Source organism: Dioscorea cayenensis, chromosome 4 (genome assembly GCF_009730915.1).
Source record: "Dioscorea cayenensis subsp. rotundata cultivar TDr96_F1 chromosome 4, TDr96_F1_v2_PseudoChromosome.rev07_lg8_w22 25.fasta, whole genome shotgun sequence".
NCBI classification, from domain to species: domain Eukaryota; kingdom Viridiplantae; phylum Streptophyta; class Magnoliopsida; order Dioscoreales; family Dioscoreaceae; genus Dioscorea; species Dioscorea cayenensis.
Genome location: NC_052474.1, coordinates 20,499,940 through 20,516,995, shown reverse-complemented (window position 1 = coordinate 20,516,995; position 17,056 = coordinate 20,499,940). Strand labels below are relative to the sequence as shown.

Genomic DNA, 17,056 nt, shown 5'->3' with positions numbered 1-17,056 from the left:
CTCCAAAAAAGCTTTTACACTAGAGAAAAAAACTTATCTGAATGAGTCTAATAGGTTTAGTGGGTTTTGTTTTATTTTATCTTTGTATTGGTGCATAAAGGGGAACAAAGAAAAATGAAAGGAGAGTGAAAAACAAATTAAAGGCATAATAAAATAAGGGTTGCCCTTCAAAGTGCATGCACATACACTTAAGTCCCCACAAAGAGGCCTTCCTTTTTATCTACCCTTCCTTCTCTTCATCTTCATCCCTTTATTTCTTGCATTCCAAACTAAACCCTTCCTAACAATACCACTCGATCACTTCTCCATTAGACCATCTTCTGTGTGTGTGTGTGTGTGTGTGTGTGTGTGTGTTTTTTCTTTTTAAGAAAAAACAAAGAGATGAACATAAGAGCAACGGTGCTAATGGAAACAGCAACAACAACAACAACAACAGCAGCAGCAACAACAACAGCAACAACAGTAGTAGGAAAGGAAGATCAAGAAGGAGAGTTAGGACAAGAAGATGGAGGAAAGAAGAGACTGAGTTTAGGGTTGCAGAACAACCTGGAGTTAAGGTTAGGGATATCAATGAACAATAATAATGGATTCCAAGAGATGGATAGGAGTAGTATTAGAAGAAGCCAAGAAGGGCTTGTGTTGCAGAGGAATAGTGGTCATGAAGTTGGCACTGGAATTGGAGTAGGAGGAGGAGGGTCAAAGAGATCATGGCTCTCAGACACTGCAGCAGCTTGTGGCTTTGTACATCCATGGAGCTTAGCTGCAAGGCAAGAGAAGGCTGCTCTTGAGCAAGCTCATCATAAGGCTTCTATTCCTTCTACTTCTTCTCTCTCAAGGTACTTTCCACCATTAATTAATCCTCTTATAACCTTCTTGTTTGTTAGGGTTAGCTATTGCCATGAATGCAGACTCTTTTCTTTCATAATCATGCATGCAAACTCTCTCTCTCTCTCTCTCTCTCTGTGTGTGTGTGTGTGTGTGTGTGTGATAAAGCCTTGATATATACCTCCATGCATGTATGATAGAGAAATACAACCTTTTTCTTTGATAACCTTTATAGTTTTTGAATGATAGATTAAACCTTAAATATATACCTTAAATCCTCTGTGTGTGTGGAGAGAGAGAGAGAGAGAAGAAGAAGAAGAAGAACTTAAACACATATCTTAAACTCTAAAGATTGAGAGATCATAAAACCATTCCCTCTTCTTCTTCTTCTACCTTTTAAATAAAGAACTTAGAGAGATAAAACCTATAAACTTATAAATATGACAAAACCTTCATGCTTACTTTCATTTTTTTAAAAAAAAAGTGGCATTAAATATATATTACTAAGGTATAAAGATCAAGTACACTTTTTGGTTGATAAATACCTTCATAGATTCTTTTAAGTTATCTCTCTTTCTCTTATATAATGGAAGGGTTGGATATTATAAGTCATATAACTCTTAAGGTTGTGCTCTAAGGGAAAGATTTATATATAGATAGTGACCTTTTGTATTTTTGTAATTTTTTTTAATATCATATTTAAAGTTATTTTTAATAATTTTTATACTTCCCAGTCCTTCTCCTTTTCATCTTGTGACATTTTTTTTTTTCAGTTTAACAGCCAACTAGTCTTAAAGCCATCAAACGAGATGCCTTGGTAAAACTAGTAGTTGAAGGAAAAGCATAAAACAAGAACAACTTTTCAGTGCTATCATGATTGCATGAAGAATACATCTTAAGGTGTTTCCTATAATCTAGTAATAAGTTGAAATGATCATGATGATGATACCTATAAATATATATATATTGGTGTGTTTCCTGCAATCTAGTAAGACGGAATGATTATGATGCTGACGATGATGCTATACATGTATACGTACATACATACAGAACATATATATACATGAATATATGTTGTTTATTAGAGTTAAAGATGGTTATGATGATAGGGAATCTTTAGCATACTGTTGGCTAGCTATTATATATATATCTAATTGAAAACTTTGATCTTTGTTTTATGAATAATGTTTTATATGATGTTTGATGTATGCTTAAGTTATTGAATATTGATCTTAGAAAAGTGGTAAAATAATTAGTTGTAAAAATGTGGAGCATGTAACAAAAAGGAAATAAAGTTTCAAGAAAAAAAAAACCAAAAATTAGGAAGAGGAAAACATAACATATATTGAAATCATTGGCGGGATTCTTATATAGAGAAATAGGGTTTTTTAACTGGTATAAATATTTTTTGCTTATGTATTTTTTTGGGTATTTGTTTTTTTACTTTTGCAATTTTATTTATTTATTTATTTTGAATATATACTTTTTCACATCAATTCTATTATTTCATAATTTTGTAATTTTAAATTAAAAAATGTTAATTCAGTAGAATATGCTTCACATGCATGTGTTTCTAAACAAATGCCAAGAAGTTGTAATTTTATCAATATTGGAGAACATCAATTTATGAAAATATAGTTATTTAATTAGATATCGAATATTTTTCTTAGTTTATTTATTTCTCTAGTACACTTTCATTCAATTTACAAATGACAATTTTAATTTCATCCAAAAATGTACTTTACACACATAGTTCGAAAATAGCACCAAACAAAAATTTAAGTTACCGGTTCATAGTTTCATTATTACAATAGTCTATAAAATAGGCCGTACTTACAATATTTTAACTAACAAGATAGTTTATTTATGATTAGTACTAATTATTATCAAAGTTACATTTTTTTTTTCTTTTGTTTATCATGATCACTAGAAAGCCATCAAAATATTAATTGCATACATATTAATGTAAGCCTAAGCCATATCTTGAGCATATTTCCATATCTTAAGCATATCTTCTCTAAGATAAATCAAAATCTACACAATGACTAACTTTCTATCAAAATCTTCACTAGATGTTGTGTGGATTATGAAATTAATGATGTTCTAAATACATTAGATTCATGCAAATCTATAAACATTCTCTCTATAATATATATATATATATATATATAAATACCCATTATATTCACCGCCTTTTCATTTACACCAAAGGAACTTCTTCTTATCTTCATGTACGTATATAACTCCCTATCTTCACTCTCTCTCTTTCTCTCTTTGTTTTTATATATATATATTATTAAGTTTTTGATTAATGATTAATTGGTTTTTTTTTAAAAATTTTTGTGTTGATTTTACACTACTAGAGTTAATGGTCATAGTGCACAAGCACAACCAGTGGTTGGGTGGCCACCGGTGAGGACATTCAGAAGAAACTTGGCAGGATCACAAGCAACAAAACAAGAGATGGAGAGTGAGAAGGAAGCCAAAAAAGCAAAGTCATTAATGGAGATGGAAAAGGTGGCAAACAACATCAACCATGTTCAATCCAAACCCACAATGTTTGTCAAGGTCAACATGGAAGGCTATGCTGTTGGGAGAAAGATTGATTTGAAGGCTCATGACAGTTATGATTCCCTCTCCAAATCCCTTCAAAAGATGTTCCAAAACTTCTTATCAGGTTAAAATCAATCTTATATACTTCATTATTAATCTTAATTCATCTCTCTTTACTCTTACTGTTAGTTAATTAATTATCTCAGTTAATTAACTTAGTTAATTATATATCTTGTTGATATATAGTGAATATTCAAGGCATAATAACCAAAGAGAATGAGAGAGTTGATGCAGTGAAGAATAACTACATACTTCTTTATGCTTTATTGAATCTGTTTACCCCTAGTATTGTCATGTGCATCGAATTCTCAGTCGATGCCCTAGGAATAGCCAATGTGACTACTCTAACTCGCTTGTATGCTTCACACACTACTTTGAGTACTTGGCCTTAAAACACTAAGTTCTATCCTTCGATGTTTTCTTAAGAACTTCTAAGTCTTGTTGAGCTAGTCCTAGTTTTGTGTCATGTAGAGTACTCGAAAGATGTGATCTAGGGTGAATGATGAAATGAATGAAAAAAAGAAAAGATGAGTCTATGTCGGTATTCCTCACTCTTTGAAGCATGAATGCGTCTATGTAGATCGAATCGAGTAGTTGAGGTGGCTCTGTGCCTAACCATGACATGCGCACCTCCGAAAGATTTCAAAATGATGTAGGTGCAGTCTATGTTAGTCGGACTCAGAAAAAAGAAATGAATGATGAAATGAAAATAAAAACTCTAGTGATCTCTTTTAGTACCTACCTAAGGTTTTGAGAAGAAAAAGGATTCAGTTTCAACCTAAAGATATAGAAGAATCTTATTTGGCCATTTAAGTAGCACTTAGTAGTTTAAGACTTAGTATTCTTTGTATGTGGAGTGATTAGCATCTAGAGCTATACTGATTGAAGTCCTTAGTCTAGACTAGATCAGGGTAAATGAGATATAAAATTCACTTACACCGCACAGACATATAAGGGGTGAGACAGGATATTTCTTATTATGCTTATTGACTATAACTCAACATCTATGTATCATTGTCCATTGCTTTTGGAGTCTTATATTTGCTTGATGCCAGAGGTAATGCATTTAGCCATTTTCAGACTCTTTGTTTCTCATGAGTTGTTTGCTTGGGGACAAGCAACACTTAGGTGTGGCGATATTTGATAAGTGTCTAAATGTAGGTGTTTTCATATATATATCGTATTCACTTTGCATGTATTTTATGAAGTTTGATGCCCATTTTGTGCTAAATCGCCTACTATTTACTTTGTAGGGCATAAGAAAGCCATGGAGAACAAGAAGATATCATTTAGGCGAAAAGAGAAGAAATGCATGAATTTTATACCACCCTCATTACTACCCGATGATGGAGGCTATATGCACTCGTAGTAGTTGGATGAAATTAAAGCTATCTACCAAGATTTTTCACCCACCCCATACCACCAAGTATGGGGCCGTAGTGAGGCCGTATGGACCCCGTAGTGCACCCCGTATGGAGTGTGAATCTAGATTATTTGAGTGCTATATGACCCCCATATGACCCTTTTATCGACTCAGATGCCATGAGGGGTATAAAAAGTCGACTTTTAGGCGTGAACAAAGGACTTTTTCCTTGGCGATTTGGGCCATCGCCACCACACTTCTTTGGGGCCTTTCGGCCATCTTTTGGCAGAGATTCTTGGGGGAAACGAGCACACATCATCACCAAGAGGGAGAGGAGCAAAGGAGAAGGAATTAGAGTGAAGATCTAAGCCATCATCGACAAACTTGTGAAGCTTCATCCATTCAAGGGGATCACGACCTAGAGGGGGTTTTCATTACTTCTTTTATGTTTTTGTCTTCCTTGTATGTTGTATAAGTGTCCCTTATCATGAGGGGTTAACTTATTGTTGTGTTTAGATTTGGATGAATCCTAGGGTTCATCTTGTGTAAGAACTTCTGATGTTATTCTTCATTTAATTTGATGGTTGTTTGAGATTCAATCTTTCATGCCTTGATGCTTAGAATTACATGTATGGAGAAATCTGTGATTCTATTATGAGTTGTATGCATAGATGTGACCTACTCACGCATACTAGATCTAGGAAAGATTGAAAGGGGATACTTGTGCCTACACGCCAAGAGATCGGGTGTTGGTAGCCCTCCATTTCTATTTTTAAGCCAAAGAAGAATAGGTTCACTCCTATTAGAGAACTCCTAGAACTTAATGCGATCATAGGTGTGTTGATCTAGAAGAGATTCCGATTGAAATTCGTATGGGATCAGGGGTTAGTCACGAGAAATTGGGGCTAATTTACTCACGAGGTCTCTAGGTCTCAAACTATCAACAATGCATCTTTAAACCATCCTAGTTTGGGCCTTAACAACAACCCTAGGTGGATTCCTTTTCCAAACACTCCCTTCTCATGCTTGATACTCCCTTGTTTGTTTACATCCATATGCTAGTTACCCGGCCATAGGATTTGCTTAGCTTAGTTTATTTTATATCATTTGTTCTTCTTACTAAGAATTGTAGGCTAGATAATAGATGAGGAGTGAGTAATAATACTTCCTTGGCCCGTGGAATATGACCCCTGTGTCACTCACAGGGTATTACTTGGCTATCCCGTACACTTGCGGGGAAGCAATCACTCCCCCACCATCACCAGATTGGAAGACGATTTGAAGAGCAAGAACTCAAGGGGAGAAGAAGGTTGTACTCAAGGAACACATCAAGGAGCTCGACGGCGCTGATTCGGCGAGCTTTCATCACCACCTTCTAGCCTACATCCAAGGGAGTTTCTTATGAGCATTTTTATTGATTATTTTGGGTATCCTCTCCTTTGATGTGCAACTAGACTCCCAAGGTCTCCGGGTATCCGGTGAACCTTGGGAGAGGAACTTGTTTGTATGGATGGATGATCATTATTATTTTTAATTGAATGTTGGCATGTTTGTTGGTTTCAATATATTGTTTTGATGTTCGACCTAAAATGGATGGATACCATATGTTTTGATTCATGAATTGCATATGTATGGCAGGATGCTTGCATGTATTATGTCGTACAATGATTGAAGTAGGATTTAATGTGCAGGTATATCGGAGGTTCCTAGTGTTGGTAGCTCCTTGTGAGGCTATGGTAATTTTAGGCGAAAGCAAGCATTAGAATTACCCTAACCAAGACTCCCTGTTCCCAAAGACATCGTAGGGGTATCTTCCAAATGGAGAAACCTGTATTGGATTAGGACTACACTACAGTGGTTCTTGGGTAGTCAATATATGAGTCTAAATTCCCAAATTCCCAAATTCATTTTAACCTTGTACTTAAATTCCCAAATTCATTTTAACCTGTTCTTCTCCTGAGCGTATCCTCGCTCGAGGCCTTTAGTTCTCATTGTCACTTGCTCCTTAGATTGCTTGTATGATGTGCCTTAGTCCATTTTGTTTATAGTTTTATTTTATTTATTTTCGTATTTGTGTTTTGGAATAACAATCCTTGTTTGATTGATTAGATAGTGATACCTTGGAGGAAGTAATAGCAGATCTTGGGCCCTTGGGAATACGACCCTCTCGTTCTTGCACGAGAGGTTTATTACTTGACGACCGGTGCACTTGCGGCCGGGGAGTCGCATGCTCACTTTCTAGCGTGTCGCACACTCACCATCATCTATCTTATTTGATGTTTATCAATGTAAAATTATTCATGAACTTTGGAGCACTTTAGAGAAATATTTTGAGCAACCATCGGGTATTAATAAGATGCATGAGATGAAGAGGTTATTTTCTTAAAGATGGATGGTGATATAGTGCAAAAGCATACAAATGAGGTCAACTCTATTGTGCTACAGTTAGAAACTCTAAAGGTAAATCTTGATGGAGAGGTCTTGTTCTTGCTACTTTTGAGCTCTTTGCATCCAAGTTGGGATACTCTTTTTACTACTATAATGAATATGATGGCCTCAATGATGTTGTTTCTTCATTGAGCAGTGAAGTTCATGTCAAATGATGTTGTTTCTTCATTAAATAGTGAAGTTCATGTTAAATGAAGTTGGTTCTTCATTTAGTACTGAGGAAACTACTATAGGGGCTTCTTCACAAATATCTAGTGACTCAAGCCAAGTACTAGTGGCAAGTGAAAAAGAAAGGTCTCAACAAAGGGATGCTACTTCGGCTAGTAAGGGATAGTCACAAGAAAAGGAAGATCAAAGTCATGGGGCTGGAATGTTACTTATTGGTAATGCAAGAATCAAGGTCATATGAGTAATAATTGAAATCGGTTGAAGAGCAAGATAAAATGGAAGCAAGTTGATAATAAAGTTAGTATAACATTTGAAAGAGATGATGGATTCATATTAAGTATTGTTTGTATAGTTTCTTCATCCGTAGATACTTAGGAGTTGAATTGGACATAAGTTGCATAACTTTGTTGATGTTAACATGGTGCTACAACATAAAGATTTTCATTTTTGAATAATATTAATTTGATTGTTAATATGATATCATATTCATGTCCTCCGCATCGTGCACCGCCATTTATTGACATCATCATCTTGTTATCATTGATTGAAAGGTATGTTAAACTCAAACGTAGAAAGTGAATAAGGGTTGGAAAATAACATTTGAAACTTCTGTGACTCAGTTGACAGTTACTGCAAACTAAAGTACCATGTGGCTTTTACTCGTAAATACACAATCTAGCATCTGCTAATCTTGCAGAACTTGAACACTTGAATATATCGGGGCATTTGAGGCACTATCTAGCTTTTTCTTACTGAAGAATGAAAATGATGGGGAAATGAGCTTTGCTGATTTTCTTTTTATTGTAAACCAAATCATTATTTTTTATTTATTATTCCTATCTATTCAAACTCAATCAAATGGTTACTTTTTGATTAGATAAGCATGATGTGTGATGGTTGCTAGTGAAATTGAATGGTTGTGTGTATATATATATATTTTTCAAAAGTGTAAGTTGCCAACTAGTGTTACTGTTAGGTTAAGGATAAGCATGACTTTGCTTTTTATTCTCAACGTGTTTATTTGAAGCTCTGTGTTTCATTTATATATATATACATATATATAATGGATGGATGGAATTGTTCTCTAGTTCTGCCGTACAATTGTTAACACACACACACACACACACACACACACATATTTAATTGTTGGTTGTTTTAAGGTTCTTTGCTTGTTATTGTAAAAGTTAGTTTATTGTTCAATCATGTTATAAATAGTTGACTGAATTGTTGATGACTACTGGTCGTTCTAAGTTTGTAGTGGTGTCCTTTGCTATGTGTTTGCTTTTAGTGCCTTAAAACCTTAATGTTTGTTAGCTGATATTTAGCTAATAATTAAGCTTTGGAATCTAAGTAAGGTATAATGTTCATGTTTTAGAGTCTTTGTTCAAATTCCGATTTTAGTGTTTGAGTGGATTCTAAAGCTCGAAATTTTTTTTAGGTAAGTAACTACATATAAATTATGTATTTCTTAATTTTTGGTTACCGGCAATGATTTACATAGTTATTTATTTATTTTGGGTTTTGTTGTTAAACCTCTTCATGGTTTATTATTTAAATATTTTGTGTTTTGACATTTGTCCATACTGAAAATCACTTGCAAAATATATGGATGTTTATTTAATTGATTTATGACATTTTTGCATATTACGGAATATATATATATTAACTTGACAAGAGCAGTTCATTTAGTTATTTATTTACTTATTTAATTTTTGTTTTATTTATCAAATCATAAAAAAGGGAATGAAACCTATTGTTTGAGTATTGAATTGTTCCAAAAACTATTATTTATAATTCTTAATTATGTATATAGTATTGATTACTTATGTCTCAGTTAATGTTGTCACATATTAGCATTAACTTAATTTGATATGATATAAATTATTTTTGTTAGAAAATGGGATCACCAAATTTTAGTACTATTGTGTTGACGATAATTTTGGACCTGACATATTTTTGGTATAGAAACTCGTTGCCCCCGAATTAGCTTTGCACTAACCCTGTCGTTAGGGGTCAAACATTGACCGTGCTAACACGTATTTCTGACATAAAACTATAGTTTTGCACCGTTCCATCGGTGGAGAATAATGGCCTCTGACATTCTGGCTCAGGTCACCAAGGGTAAACAAATGAGCTCTGACATCTCACTTAAGTTACTAGTTTAAACAAATGATGATTTTTGATGTTTTGTTTTGGCATTAATTATTTGGGGGACTTATATATTCATTCATTTGAAAATTTATATCTCTTTCAAATTTTCTAATTTCTAGGTTTTATTCTGATATTTATTGTACAATGTCACACGTGAGTATGTCTTTGAAATCTTTGAACTTTATGTGATCCCGATATTTTTCATGGGTGTTTACTAGGCTATCAAGCTCATTAAGTTGTTATCTTTCTTTTTGAGATCAGGAGCAGAGTTGGGCGGTGGACAACTTAGCAGGATCATTAAGCAGGCTACCGCTTAGTTGCTTAGCAAGGGAATAACTTCCCTTTCTTGTGGACTTGGTTCTTATCTTTGTTTAGTTGTTCTATTTGACATTGTTATTTATTGTTGTTCTTCAAACAATGTAGCCTTCCTTTAATTTTGAAATTTAGTACTTCTATTAGATGTTTTTCTCCAATGTGAGACAAGTACTAAGGCTTTGCGTGCCTACTTGGCTAGGCCTTATAGGTATGCGTCCGTTTGTTGATGCCTCAGGCTCGGGGTTTGACAAATCTAAGTGCTAGTAGAGACAAGTTTTTAGTTAACTATGATCTTAGTTTTCCAAGATAAATCTTTTGATTTAGTGTTCTAGGGTGATCTAACTTGAGTTTAGCTTGCCATCGTTAGATGCTAGTTGATCTGATAAGATCATTTTGTTTGTATTTGTCTGATTCCAATTGGGTTTACCTTGCAGAATCCCTCCCTGTAGTGCTGCGAATAAAAGTGTTGTTTATTTGCTAGGACAACCCTCAAATGCTAGTGAAATTCCTGCTGAATAAGGGACTGATGGGGATGATAACCAGGAAACTCTGTTAGATTGGTTTGAGAAATGGTAGGGCTGGTGCATGATCAGAGATAGTGATAGGCATCTGCACCACCACCACCACAATCGTCTCCTCCTCTGCCCCTTCCTCAAGAAACTAAGGAGAAAACCATCATGGAATTTAAAGGCTCTGGTCTACAACCTTTTGAAGATGCTACTAATCCAGATGAGGTGGAAGTCTGGGTGGAAGAAATGGAGAAGGGTTTTGCTATGATTAAATGTATTGAAGAAGAGAAGCTTAGGTTTGGTGTATACATTCTCAAAGGTCATGCAAATCACTGGTACCAAGGGTTGTTTCACACTCATTAGGGGCAGTAGTTTGGTTCTTGGTTGCAATTAAGAGATGCTCTTTTTTGTAAATACTTTACCAGGGATAAGATGGTCTAGTTTGAGGAGAAGTTTAATAATCTTTCTTAAGGCAGTATGACAGTGGACAAATATAAAATGGAGTTTGACAAACTTTCCAGATATGGTCCAAAGTTGGGGGATGATGACCAAAGTAGGGCCTGATGTTTTGAGAGAGGTTTGCAGACACACATTTATAGGGGGTTGGCCACCTTACACCTGCCTAGTTATGCAAAAGTTGTGAGTCGTGCCAAGTCCTTGGACACTATATGGAGTGATAGTAGAGATTAGAATGGAAAGTTTCAGAAAAAGAGGGACAAAAGCTTTAATAATCAAAGGACCCATCAGTCTAGAAATGGAGGAAAGCCTAGGTTGGAGGCAAGACAAGGTGCATCTCAGACTATCAATGGGCCACCAACACAGCGATCTCGATGGTTGGCACATGTTTTTTCTTATTTTAGCTAGAGATATGCTACTTATGGAGGTGTGCATGCTAGTGCAGATTGTAGATGTACTACTTGAGCTTGTTTCAAGTGTGCCAGTTTAGGGCATCATATTGATGATTGTCCACAGTCGTCTTCTAGGGAATAGAGGACATCAAGTGTATAAGATTTGAGGTAAATATTAGCACCTAAGCCTCAAGCATCTTTACGCTAGTGTACCGGGAAAGAGATGGTTAGTGAGCAACCAGCTTCCTCAGCTCTGTAGAAGGTAAGAAGACCAAAGACCCAGGGAAGTGTTTATGCGATGAATCAAGAGAATACACACGCCTCTAATGCAGTGGTGCCAGGTACCTTATTAGTTTATTTTACATATGCTTGAGCATTATTTGATTTTGGAGGTACGCATTCATTTACCTTGTCTACATTTCTTCATAAGCATGATTTAGCTATTATAGATGTGGAATATTTGTGTGCTGCCAACTCTTTGGGAGTTGATTCTATTCTTGATAGAGCCTGTGAGAATCGTCCGATTATTATTGCTGGTCATAAGTTGCTAGCTCGTCTGCATGTTATGGGCATGAGTGACTTTAATATTATTTTGGGAATGGATTTCCTATTCTTTTACCATGATGTAGTTGGTTGTCATGTGAAAAGGGTAGTCTTCAAAATCCTTGGATAAGTAGAATTCACATTTATTGGGAGGGATTCTGCACCGCCTCATGTGATTTCTGCCTTACAAGCTCAAAAATTAGCTCTTAGCGGTGCTCGTGGATTTCTTGCAACAACGGGCGCAAGCAAAATCGGCGGTAGTGTTAGAGAATACCTCCCGTGTCAGTGAAATTTTTCGATTTTTCCCGAAGATCTCCAATCTACCGATGTGTAGAAGCCGAGCCTGCTGTTATGCAATTTAGTTTCCTGGATTCGGCACACATCCTCAAAGCTCCTCAGCATGATGGCACTGTCGACTAAAAACTGCCTGGTAAATAGCAACTCGAGGAACTCCTTGCGAAGGGTTTCTTATTTGACCCGTGCGTTTCTCCCATGGGGATGCTCTTAGTGTTGTATGTTAAGCAGTCAGATGCCACATTATGGTTATGCATCGACTACCAAGATCTCTCAACAAGGCGACAAAGGAAGCATCAAACACCCACCACGATATATTCGATGATTCTTTCGATCGCTTGCAAGGTTTTGAAATATTTTCAAAGATTGGCCTCAGCATCGTGATAGAACCACCGTAAGACATCAAGCCAAGATGTGCCATCTGCACTTTCGAATTCTCTAAGTGGGCATTACGCGAGTTTCTCTGTGATGCCATTTTCAAGCTGACAAATGTCACCCAGTTGCCTTTGCCGACTGGATGAATAGGACCTTCAAACCCTTTCTTGATAGGGTTCGTGGTTGTGTTTATTGGACGATATTCTCGTATATTCAAAAGAGTCGCAGTGCATGAGCCACACTGAGGACTGTGTGATGTGGATCTCTGGAGGGAGGAAGCAGCTGGTTTGCAAAGCTTTTCGGCGTTGTTTTGTTGGATACAGGTAGCCTTTCCCTTTGTCGCGTTATAACTGAGCGATCGGATTTCTATTAATCCCAAGACGGTTTAGGGATTTTTGAAACCACAAGCGCATGCTAGTGTAATAGAACCACAGTTTTTGGGATTAGTCTGGTTGCTAGCGCAGATGGTTTGTGGAGCGTTTGTCAGCAGATTGGCGCAACACCACCATCGATTTTAAACTAATCGTGTGAAGTGGAAACAAGTTTTCAGTGGTCAGATGAGTGTGATAAGAGTTTCCAAGAAATAAAGCAATGATTAGTGTCTGCACCTATTCTAGCATTTTTGTCCCTCGCGAAGTGGTTATTATCTATAGTGATGCTTGTAAACCGGGTTTGGGTCAGGTTTTCTTGCTTAATGAGCATGTGCTAGCATATGCTTCTAAAAAGTTGAAGCCTTTTGTTGTAAATTATCCCACTCAGGATCCGGAGCTAGCTTGTCGATGGATTTCGCCTTAAAACTAGGATTCATTATTTGTAGGGAAGCGAGGCATGTGAAGTGATTCGATCGATCGTTAGAGCTCTTGCTAGTTATGGCTTCTCACCAGGGAAACCCGAACACGAGGCGTAAAAGAGTTGGTTGAGTTACTAAAAGATTGGAGCATCTCAGCTATCGTACTATCAACCTAGGTAGGAATGTGCAGTCAAAGTGATGCACTTCAGCGTGAAGTCTTTTAGTAGTGCACATGAGCCGACCCACTTCCTAGACCCATTTTGGAAAATATAAGGAGAATGGAACTACAAGCATCTCAGGCAGTAAAAGCTCTCGTAATGGAAAGTTTGACAGGGCGGGCTACTCTATCGAAAGAATTAAACCACACAAGAGCAAGAAAGCTGGGCTCCAAAAAGATTTTAATATGAAGTTAAAGGTAGTAACTCGCTAGGAATTGGACTGCGATCTTGTAGCGAGTATTTAGAGATCTCAGTTTCAGTGTCCCAAATAATCCATAGTCGACTCAAAGAGACTCCATGGAGGATGCTCACCACACCAAGCCACTTCCGCCTCACCCTCCGTGCAGTACTAAGATATATAAAGATTTGAAGAGTACTTTCTGGTGGAATAATATGAAGTGGAAGATTGCTCAATTTGTGCTATAGTGTTTGGAACTTGTCGTAAACGAGGTTATGGGCACCACGATGATCGTGTTAAGACTTCTTCAACCACTTTTGATGCCCGAGTGGAAGTGGGAGAACATCACTATGGATTTTGTATTCGGATTTCCTATGACAAATGAGGGTTTTGATAGTGTGAGGGTAGTGGTTGAAAGATTGACTAAGTTTGAGCATTTCTTGATTGTCAAGACTAGCATGTCTTTGGAGAGGCTAGCAGTAGCTGTATATCGACCCCACTGCTTATGGCACTCGCATGGCAGCCATCGATTATGATCAGGTCAGTCACTAGACTCCAAGTTTGCGCAGGTCACATGAAGAGTTCTGCTACACGGGCGCTCGGAAAACAAGTCACATGTACGGCAACAACCTTCACCCACAAAATGGGATGCCGCTAAACTCGAGAGGAAGATCCCAAATCGAAGTGGATATGCTTTCGGTGCTTTGCAAGCGTTTTCTGATTTTTGGTGGCGTTCTTAGATTCGACACTTGTTCTGAATCGAGTTTGATATACACGATAGCCATCGTGCAAAGTATCGGGACGGCTCCTCATAAGCTTTTAGATGGCAGCTAGCATGCGCAGACACATTCGGCCGGGATGATGTGAGAGAGAAGACTGTTAGGGCCGTAGATTGCGCAGACGACACCGGAGAAAGTCCGACTCTTGATTAGAGGATCATTTGCGAACAACTCTGTAGGGACAAGAGCTAGTGTAGAGCCTTAGGAGAAGAAGTTTATAATTTAAAGTGGGGGATTTAAGTATGTCTCTCGAGTGATCATTCCAACCAGGAGTACTCCGTTTGCCGGAGTTAGAGGAGCTCAATCCCTCAATTTATCGCCCCTTTGAGATTTTACAGTGGTATTAGGCGCAGGCGGAAATAACTTGCACTACCACCGCCCTGTCTCGTGCATAATGTGTTCCACGCTTATGTTGAAAAGAAGTTCTTCGTGAACTCCGCGATCATGTGATACTACATTTCTCGCATTCTTTGAAACTTAACAATGATGATGATAACATGTGAGTGTCCTATAAATATCACAGATTTCAAGCGGAGCAAGCTTTGAGAAGCATGGATTATTCCATACGAAAGTTCAACGAAAGCAAATCATTCAAAGAGCGTTTACACGAGAGTTAGAATCAGAGATGAGAGAGAGTCACCTACATCTTTTCACAACCGACGTAAGAGTTTACAGACTAATTTGTTTTTTTAGAAGGAAGGAGTTTAGGGTCCCACCAAGAAATTAATTTTATTTTTTGATTTTAAATAATAGCCTATAGGGTGGTCATTAGAAAACCCTTTATATTTTTAGTTTTTGAAACCCTAGCCGTCTTTTCGCCTCCTTCTGTTTTAGATCACCAATTAGGGAAAAAGATAGAGACCTAGGCTTATCATTCTCTCCCTTTTTGCATGTGGTATCGGCAGCGAGGATGATAGAAAATAGCCTCATAGTCAAGGGTTGTTTCACCATTTTGTTTATGCAGTTTTCTAAGTTATTAATTTCACAAATTAAGGGATAGATCTATCTTTGAGGCTGAATCATTTTCTTTCCTTTCTTTTGCATTTACGTTTTCTCAAAAAGTGGTTTAGAAACTAACTATGTAACCCCAGAAATTGGACTGAGACCATTTAATGTTTTGGGAGTGATTAACTTGCAAATAATCTAAACAAATTCTGTGTGATTTTATTTGCTCGACTTTGAGAATTATTAAAGTTTGATTGGTACCCATCTCACCCCTGGTACTGTGGGTAATTTCGTAACTATGTAATAAAAAGGCGCAAAAGTTCCATGGCCCGCGAATTGGCTTCTAATGCTTGACATAACATTGCTATCTGATAACCCTGGGCGGCTTGTTTAAGTGGGATGAGTTGATGAAATTTGAACACAAGTTGCATAACTTTGCTGATGCTGGCAAGCGCCACAAAACATCTTTTGGGCCTTGAATAATATTAATTCCTGATTGTTAATATGCTACTATATTCATGTCCTCCGAATTGTGCACTACCATTTTCAACAATGAATGATCTGTCATAATTCGACCACTGGTATGATGAACCTGTGTTTCATAGAGAGAAAGCCTGAGGTTGGAAAAAACTTTGGAAACTTTTGTGACTCAATTCGATGGTGTTATTGCAAACCAAAAGCACCACGGACCTTTTATGATACACAATCCAGCATCCGCTAATCTGGGAACTCAATACTTGAATATATCCATTTTGACACTGTCTAGCTTCTTTACTGAAGAATGAAAACGTATTTGGAAATGATCTTGTTGATCTTTATTGTAAACTAAAACAGTTATTATTATTTTTATTATTTATTACGGGGTTATTCGCAAAGCATGATGTGTTGGAGCGGGTCAAGGTGAAATTGAATGGTTGTGTATATTTATTTATTTATTTATTTCAAAAAGTGTAGGTTGGCTAATAGGTTACTTTCATTAGGGTAAGGATACATGGCCTGCTTTTATAATTCCTCGATGTGTTTATTTGGAGTCTCGTGTCATGCTATATTACATATATATATAATTGGATGGTTGAATTGTCTCTAGTTCTAGCATCCAATTTTTGATATATATATATATATATAATATATATATTTAATTAATTGTTGGTGGCTTCACGGTTCGTTTGTCATTGTAAAAGTTAGTTTATTTGTACAACTTATTACAAACACTGATCGAATTGTTGACTTCATTACACTAGATTTGCCTTATGTTTGTCCCGGGTGTCCTTATTATAAAAGCTGTTTCGGGTCCCTTAAAACCTTAATGTAGTTTTATAGCAGATGTTACCAATTAAGCTTTGAATCTAAGTAAGATGTAATTACAATGCTTGGCCTTTAGTCTCAAATTCTGATTTTAATGTGTTCTATATGACCAAAGCTCAATTCTTCTTGCGTAAGATCATTATTATGAAACACCTCATTTATAAATCAAGCTACCAAAATGATTGCTTAATATTTATTTATTTTTGTTTTGTGTTAAACCCCTTCATGGTTTATTATTTAAATAGTTTTGTGTTTTGACTTTACAATCTATTAAAAATCACTTTCTGCAATTTATCGCATGTCCATAGAGTATCGATATTTATTTAATTGATTAAGTGACATTTTATCATATTATGTATTATATATGTTAACTTGACAAGAGCTAATTT

The 17,056-nt window shown here is 36.5% G+C and overlaps 1 protein-coding gene across 1 annotated transcript; it reads left to right on the top strand.

Moving 5' to 3' along the window:
* Nucleotides 1–181: 181 nt before the first annotated feature.
* LOC120258763 (auxin-responsive protein IAA25-like) lies at nucleotides 182–10,402 on the top strand. The gene is made up of 4 exons (XM_039266199.1): nucleotides 182–836; nucleotides 3,189–3,502; nucleotides 3,625–3,793; nucleotides 10,318–10,402. The coding sequence occupies exons 1-4, from the start codon at nucleotides 382–384 to the stop codon at nucleotides 10,400–10,402; spliced, it is 1,023 nt and encodes a 340-aa protein (XP_039122133.1). The 5' UTR covers nucleotides 182–381.
* The last annotated feature ends 6,654 nt before the right edge of the window (nucleotides 10,403–17,056 follow it).

Bases quoted from the DNA above. Each gene is read 5' to 3' on its own strand.
- LOC120258763 (XM_039266199.1), top strand. From the start codon at position 382: ATGAACATAAGAGCAACGGTGCTAATGGAAACAGCAACAACAACAACA. The intron at 3,503-3,624 runs GTTAAAATCAAT...GTTGATATATAG, and splicing joins GTTCCAAAACTTCTTATCAG to TGAATATTCAAGGCATAATA. The intron at 3,794-10,317 runs GTATGCTTCACA...TTTACCTTGCAG, and splicing joins GTGACTACTCTAACTCGCTT to AATCCCTCCCTGTAGTGCTG.